The sequence below is a fragment of the Hemicordylus capensis genome, chromosome 2, assembly GCF_027244095.1.
Source record: "Hemicordylus capensis ecotype Gifberg chromosome 2, rHemCap1.1.pri, whole genome shotgun sequence".
Classification (NCBI taxonomy): domain Eukaryota; kingdom Metazoa; phylum Chordata; class Lepidosauria; order Squamata; family Cordylidae; genus Hemicordylus; species Hemicordylus capensis.
This window is the reverse complement of record NC_069658.1, coordinates 387,448,637-387,455,871: the sequence shown is the minus strand read 5'-3', so window position 1 is coordinate 387,455,871 and position 7,235 is coordinate 387,448,637. Positions and strand designations below refer to the sequence as shown.

The 7,235-nt window shown below is 43.4% G+C and overlaps 1 protein-coding gene across 1 annotated transcript in view; it reads right to left on the bottom strand.

Moving 5' to 3' along the window:
* Positions 1-7,235, bottom strand: part of LOC128343483 (myosin-1B-like) — a 29,342-nt gene continuing 22,107 nt past the window's right edge. Inside the window, exons 30-40 of the mRNA XM_053292613.1 lie at positions 5,953-6,149; positions 5,472-5,655; positions 5,216-5,381; positions 4,172-4,296; positions 3,668-3,976; positions 3,340-3,543; positions 2,525-2,650; positions 2,259-2,429; positions 2,064-2,168; positions 1,849-1,944; positions 1-292 (exon numbers count right to left, since the gene is read on the bottom strand). Of these exons, the coding sequence (XP_053148588.1) occupies positions 140-292; positions 1,849-1,944; positions 2,064-2,168; positions 2,259-2,429; positions 2,525-2,650; positions 3,340-3,543; positions 3,668-3,976; positions 4,172-4,296; positions 5,216-5,381; positions 5,472-5,655; positions 5,953-6,149 (1,836 nt within the window). The 3' untranslated portion in view covers positions 1-139. The remainder of the gene's footprint in view (positions 293-1,848; positions 1,945-2,063; positions 2,169-2,258; positions 2,430-2,524; positions 2,651-3,339; positions 3,544-3,667; positions 3,977-4,171; positions 4,297-5,215; positions 5,382-5,471; positions 5,656-5,952; positions 6,150-7,235) is intronic.

The window sequence follows — 7,235 nt, the reverse complement described above, 5'->3', positions numbered from 1 at the left end:
TTTGTTTTTCAGTTTGCTAAGGAATCTACCAATCTTTATTTTCTAGAAACTGAGGACAAAATAGACAATAATTACAGAAGTGATGAAGAGCTTCACATTTTGTGCTTCTCTTCAGCCACTTTGCAGCTCCCAGGTGAGCTTACTCTTCACTCACAACCTTCTTGTGCACCTCTCTGCTCCTCACCCGGAGTTTGTTAACCTGGGACTCTGCAATGTCAGCTCGCTCCTCAGCCTGCTCCATCTCATGCTGAATCTTGCGGAACTTGGAAAGGTTCGTGTTGGCTAGTTCCTCCTGAAAATTGATTTTTAAAAATTATTAAATTTAACAACAGCCTTTAACAGATGAGACATTTGAATCATGTACATGATATTTTTGAGGGAAGGGAGAAATGCAAGCCTCATTGTCCTCTATTTGCTTCTTCCCATCTGAATATTAAGTACAGAATTTCTCTCTTACTATTTTTGAAAAGGTAAGTTTTTTTGTTTTTTTAAAAATGCTATTAGAAACAAAATTTCAAAAAACCTGTTCTGAAGACCAGGTCACAAAATCTAAAACTGACCCTGAATATAAATCCAAAGCATATTACAGGTGGACATATCCAATGACAATTCACCTCCTCCAAACTACTACATTTAAAGAGAATTGCAATGAGAAATACTTCCTAATGGCATATGAAAGGCTTAATGGCACCATAATGGCTTAAAGGCACTCTTTTGCACAGTGTAATCTGGCTCTAAATGCTATAATGCAAAGTTTCCAAAGCCAGCCATCAGAATGCAAATATGCTTGTACCACACTGAGGCTCAAAATAGAATCTGCCCAAGCAACAGTTGCTCCAGTCCAGAGGTTTCCACACATAGATTCCCCAGCTGGATCAGAAATCACATGTGCAGACTAGACATATAGATGCATGACTGCATTGTGATGTATATGCAGATATAAAGTGAGGAGGCATCTAATGCAATCCCCATTCATATTACATGGTGTGCATGGGGGTGCACATTTCCTCCTGAATTGTCTTGCAGATGGAAATGCATGTCTCTAGCCACTATATTGGACTGTGCATTTCTTACACATAGCTCTATCAAAAAACCAAAAAAAAACAAAACAAAAAAAAAAACCACCAATCAAGTCAAATAAATGCCCTTACACCAACCCAAATAGGTGTTCTGCCATCTGAATATAATCAAAATTAGGCTTCTTATTAGTGAGGCAATCCACACATATAGATATCACATCAGCTCCACAAAATGAACATTCATGTGTTTCTGCACTTTAGGCAAAGCAAATTCACTGAGGTAGTGCACACTACCGTTTTGGGAAGGGCAGGCAGGGAGGTAGGCTCCTGCCTGCCTCCCCGCACATGATCACCCTCCCCAGTTTGCTCTGCCCCTTTCCACAGCACCCAGGCACTGTACTGCTGCAAGCGGGAGAGCAGGGAGTCAGAGAAGGAGGTCCTCTGGCATCCCTCAGTGCACTGCGCCAGGAGCACAGTGCATGGAGGGATCCTCCCTGAGCTGGGCGCTCTTGCCGCCTGCTTCTGTGTGTACCCAGGCTGCATGCAGCCCAAGCACACACACACAACCCCAGCACTGGGGTTACCATGCCCTAAACCCTGGCTAAAGGCTGGGGTCAAAAGTAGGGCTACCCACGAGGGCGGCACCAGGATCGGGTTCAATCCCAGCACTCCACACGAGCAGCCCAACCCAGGCTGGGCTGCCCTAGCCTGGGTTGGGCTGCTCATGAGAACAGCATTTCTCATAGCTATTGATTCCAATAAAATCTCTCTCTTTATAGTAGATTCACCTTCACAATTTCTATTGCCCCAACTTCAGCATAATACTTACCGCTTCTTCAGATTGTCTCTTGTATGCTTTCACTTTCATCTGCAACTTGTCCACCAGATCCTGGAGCCTAAGAACATTCTTCCGGTCTTCCTCAGACTGAACAAAGTAGATAAAAATAGAGAACAGTGTGAGTGCTTTTTATATCAAAATGCTTCTCAAGTTTCATCTGCATATATTGAAATCTACGCAAAGACACAGAAAAGAAAGCCTGTTACCTGGTAGCTCAGTTCCTTTACTCGCCTCTCATATTTGCGAACACCTTTGATGGCATCGGCACTGCGCTTCTGCTCATTCTCAACTTCAGCTTCCAACTCACGCACCTGAAATACAAAATGAACACTTAGCATTTCTGCTGGTAATCTATATATTAGGATTAGAAATACATGAAGTTGTTTACAAGGTTTACACACTCTCTGCTCCAGTTTCTGAAGCTGCTTCTTGCCACCCTTCATCGCCAGCTGTTCTGCCTCATCAAGACGGTGCTGCAGGTCCTTCACAGTCTGGTCCAAGTTCTTCTTCATCCTCTCCAAGTGGGCACTGGTATCTTGTTCCTTTTTAAGTTCCTCAGCCATCATGGCTGCCTGTACAAAAATAAAGAAATCACCCCAGTTCCAGAAGTCAGGCATGGGAGCTGCAAACACGATAATAGTTTGAAAGGAAACTCTTTCCAACTCACATCAGTGATGGCCTTCTTGGCTTTCTCTTCTGCATTGCGTGCTTCCTGAATAGTCTCTTCAACTTCACTCTGAATTTGGGAAATGTCTGTTTCCAGCTTCTTTTTTGTGTTGATCAAGCTGGTGTTCTATATGGGGGGAGGAATTCAGAGTATTTGAACTTATTTGTAAAATACAAAGATGAAAATATCATCTGGATTTCTTTTGTTTTGTAAAAGATGCTGCTGCTCAACACAGTCGTAGATTGATTAGGTGCCGTCAAGCAGAAATGGTGTTTAAATGGAAATGTCTCATAAACATTTCCCCAACTAAACCTATAGTGTCTTAAGAATCTTAAAGAGTACCAAGATATTTAATTTCATGACTATTTGATCTCATGGTTTACCTTGTCTGTCTTCATTTATGTGCAACAGCCAACTAACAATAACATTTCATGTTCCTGATGAAGTAAACTGAAGACCACAGATGCTTATGCTACAATAATATTGTGGTCTTTTAAAAGTACCACAAGACTGTTGTTTTTGCTGCAACAGACTACCCCTCTAGATCTTGGACACAGGCCATCTTCATAATGTGCATAGTGATTTTGCTAACAACAATGAAGAGGGAAGCATTATTATCCTTCCTTTCATGAACACAAAGCTCCAACTCACCTATTAAAAATGTCCATTTCAAGAAAAGAAGCCGTCGTTGCCTATGTTCATATCATGCCTATGTACACATCATCCACAATCTATGATTCTAGAATAATACCTATACTAATTGATAGCCCCACTCCCCATGTGCCTGGAGAGCCCACTGCATGTTAGGAGCTGACCTGTGTGTGGAGGAGTTGCACGCGTTCACTGGCATCCATCAGCTCTTGTTCAGCCACTTTCCTGCCCCTCTCTGTCTGTTCCAGCGCTGCCCGGAGCTCCTCAATCTCAGCCTGCATCAGATTAGCTCTGCGCTCAACCATGGCCACTTGTTCCTTCAGGTCTTCCTGGCTCCTCAGAGCATCATCTAAATGTATCTGGGTATCCTGAAATAATAAATAGGAGGAAAATTGTGAGGCAGAAGGAATTTTTCATCATGACCATGTCAACCTTATTGAGACATGGACAGAGACAATTCTCTGTAATAGCCTGGAATTTTCTTGTACATACCTTGAGCAAACCTTGTGTGTTCCTGAGGTTCTTTTGTGCCTCAGCAGCTTGGCGGTTAGCATGGCTCAACTGGATTTCCATTTCATTCAGATCTCCCTCCATCTTCTTCTTAAGCCTCAGGGCATCATTCCTGCTCCTAATCTCAGCATCCAGTGTGCTCTGCATGGACTCCACTACTCTCAGGTGATTCCTCTTCAGCTGATCAATTTCCTCATCTTTCTCTGCAATCCTCCTGTCAATGTCAGACTTCACCTGGTTGAGCTCAAGTTGAATGCGAAGGATTTTGCCTTCTTCATGTTCCAGTGAGGCCTTAAGAGAATCATTTATAGCAGCTGTTAATGATGAGCTAAAATTGGCAGCTACTTCCTCACTAGAGTGTTATATTTAACACTGAATATTCTATGCAGTAGTATATTCATCACATCACTGTTGCCTCTTGAAGTATTTCACAGTGTTACAGATCAAGAGTCTTCATCTTTTCTCTATGAATAATGGCATGTTTACCTCAGCTTCCTCTAGAGCAGACTGGATTTCAGATTTCTCTTGCTCAATCTGCTTCTTCACTTTCTCCAGTTCATGGATAGCCTTTCCTCCCTCAGCAATCTGTTCTGTGAGGTCAGATATCTCCTCTGTCGTTTTCACACAAAGATGTCAGACAAATAAAAAGAAAAGAATGAATGATCCCATTATTCATAATATCATACTATTACTTAGCAGCCAAACAAAGAAACAAAGCATTTTGCCAAGAATCGTACAGTCACTCAAGGGGGCTGTTCACATGAGCAGTCCTACCCAGGCTTGCACAGCCATACTTGGGCAGAAATCCTCATGTGGAGCACCAGGATCGGTCCTGATCCTGGCACTACCCCACCGGATAGCCCAGGTCTTTTCATGCCCTCTTAGTACCCAGTCATGTGGCAGCACAGATTGCCTGCAGTCCCGTTCGGACTGCCAGCAGCCTATCCTACCATAGAGGCCGGGCGAAGGAGCATCCTGGCCTCTAGCACATTCCTAATGTGCCATGCTGCTTTATGGGATGTCCAGCGGCTAGATTTCCTTCCCTCGCTTAAGAATCGTGCCAATTGTGTAGGCACACAAGCGATGGTGCCTGCAGACAACCAGCAGTCATGTGGGAAGAAAGTAGGTAGGATCCTGCCTTTAGGGATGTACATGATCCAAGTTGCATGTGCACGAGGGATGTACACAAACCAAGGTAGACATGCACAGATACTATGTGCGTGCTGGTGCCACGTGCAGGTTCTTGGGACGAGCACCGCAGCAGCAGGAAGCCACATGGGGTAGTGGGGAGCAGGTAAGGACCTGCTCCTCTCCTTTTTAAAGATCCCATTTACAGCTCCCCACCACCACCCGGCAGCACCAAACCCCCCGGCAGGACCAGGCCCTCCCTGACCCTGGTATTATGGTTATGTGAACAACCTTAATGTGTTCCTATCCTAGCCATGGGGAGATTGCTTGCTTCAACTATATTTGGGAGCTGCTATCTTCTCGGTTTTGTGTTATGTTTAGGAAAAATAATAATGGACTTACGTTGGAGATTCTTGTTTTCACGCTTCAGAGTTTCTAGCTGATCCAAAGATTCCTCATATGCATTCTTCATCTTAAAGAGCTCTGTGCTGAGAGAACGAGTTTCCTTCTGTGAAGCCTCCAATTCAGACAGGGTTTCCTCATATTTCTGTTTCCATTCTGCCAGAACCTACAAAACACCACCCAAAATATAAGCAGTGAAATCAACAGTTAGAAGTCTTTGTGTAGTGTTACCTCTAGTTATAAAAGCCAGAAATACCTTATCAAAGTTCTTTTGCTTTTTATCAAGAGCTGCACAGGCTGCATTGGACCTTTCCACATCAATCATCAGGTCTTCCACTTCATTCTGTAACCTCTGCTTTGTCTTCTCAAGGGAAGCACATTTTGAATTCACAGCTTCTACATGTTCCTCAGCATCCTGCAGACGCTGGGCAAGCTTCTTCCTGGAGGAATGTAATTACAGCCTACACTGAGCATCTTTCATTGTAAGGAAATGCTGTGGAGGCTCTTAGGGAGTCCTGAGAACACAATCCCTCCAACACCAGCACATGTTTCCTTTCAATCATAGTCCTTTCAGTCATAGACTCTGATACATACTACTGGCTTTTCTCCACTCCATAAAGATATATTACTTTCTTCCTGTCACATTTGGAACATAGATCTTTGCTACATCAATGTTTTCACAGTTACATTTTCCAGTCTTCCCTTCTGCTTTCTCACTTGCCACTTCTATCACTTACTTGGCCTCCTCCAACTCTTCTGTGCGTTGAATGGCATCAGTCTCATATTTGGTCCTCCACTGGGCAACCTCACTGTTGGCCTTAGACATTGCACGTTGGAGTTCAGCCTTGGCTTCCTGCTCCTCCTCATACTGCTCCCGGAGCAAGTCACAGTCATGGCGAGCAGATTGCAAGCCATGGGCCAATGCATTCTTTGCCTGAAATAAGGGGAGAGTTATATTGTTTAATAGTGACAAATTGTGGCGGGTTAGCCATGGCAATGTAATGTAGCAAAAATTGGGGGGAAAGCCCTGTGACCCCTTACAGATAAACAAATATATAAGCTTTCATGCGGCAGAGCCCACTTTGTTAAATGCAGTGTTCAGTAGTCTATATAAATATATAGGACAACTTCCTGTTCATTATTCTATGAATACTAATGCACTGGAAACTTAACTAGAAGGTTAGAGTACTAAGATAGCTGAGCAAATGCCATCTTTAGTCTAAAAGAATGAAAGAGACCGCTATAACTCAATAACTTTCCATCCACAGGACCTCTTACGTGAGAATGGTGGGTATTTCACCAAATTGCACATGGGAAGAGAGATAGATAAAAGGTCAGTGCCTATAGGAGATGCCCTGCATTGCTTGGAGCACTGATAAAGAGCTTAGAAATCCAGTTTATTCTGAAGATTCTACAGAATGAGGACTTTTCCTAACGCTGTATCAGTCCCATAACTGTATTCAGTCACATAATCAGTAGATAGAGAAACAAGAATCATTGTTGTAATGCATTATTTTCAAGAAAATATACTTTAAAATTAGTCTAGCAACAGCGGAGACTGAAAACGCACCTCATTGGCTGATGCAATTATGACATCACTAACCAGAGCAATACAGCAATATTTTGAAAGACAAAATACCACCATTAACTGCAGGAGAGGAGAGCTGGTCTTGTGGTAGCAAGCATGACTTGTCCCCTTAGCTAAGCAAGGTCTGCCCTGGTTGCATATGAATGGGAGACTAGAAGTGTGAGCACTATAAGATATTCCCCTCAGGGGATGGAGCTGCTCTGGGAAGAGAAGAATGTTTCAAGTTCCCTCCCTGGCTTCTCCAAGATAGGGCTAAGAGAGATTCCTGCCTGCAACCTTGGAGAAGCCGCTGCCAGTCTGTGAAGAATACTGAGCTAGATAGACCAATGGTCTGACTCAGTATATGGCAGCTTCCTATGTTGCTATGAAAAGAAGCCAGAATATCAATATAGCCCTCTAGAAAGTCTTTCTGGGCCCCAGGAAATGATAGTC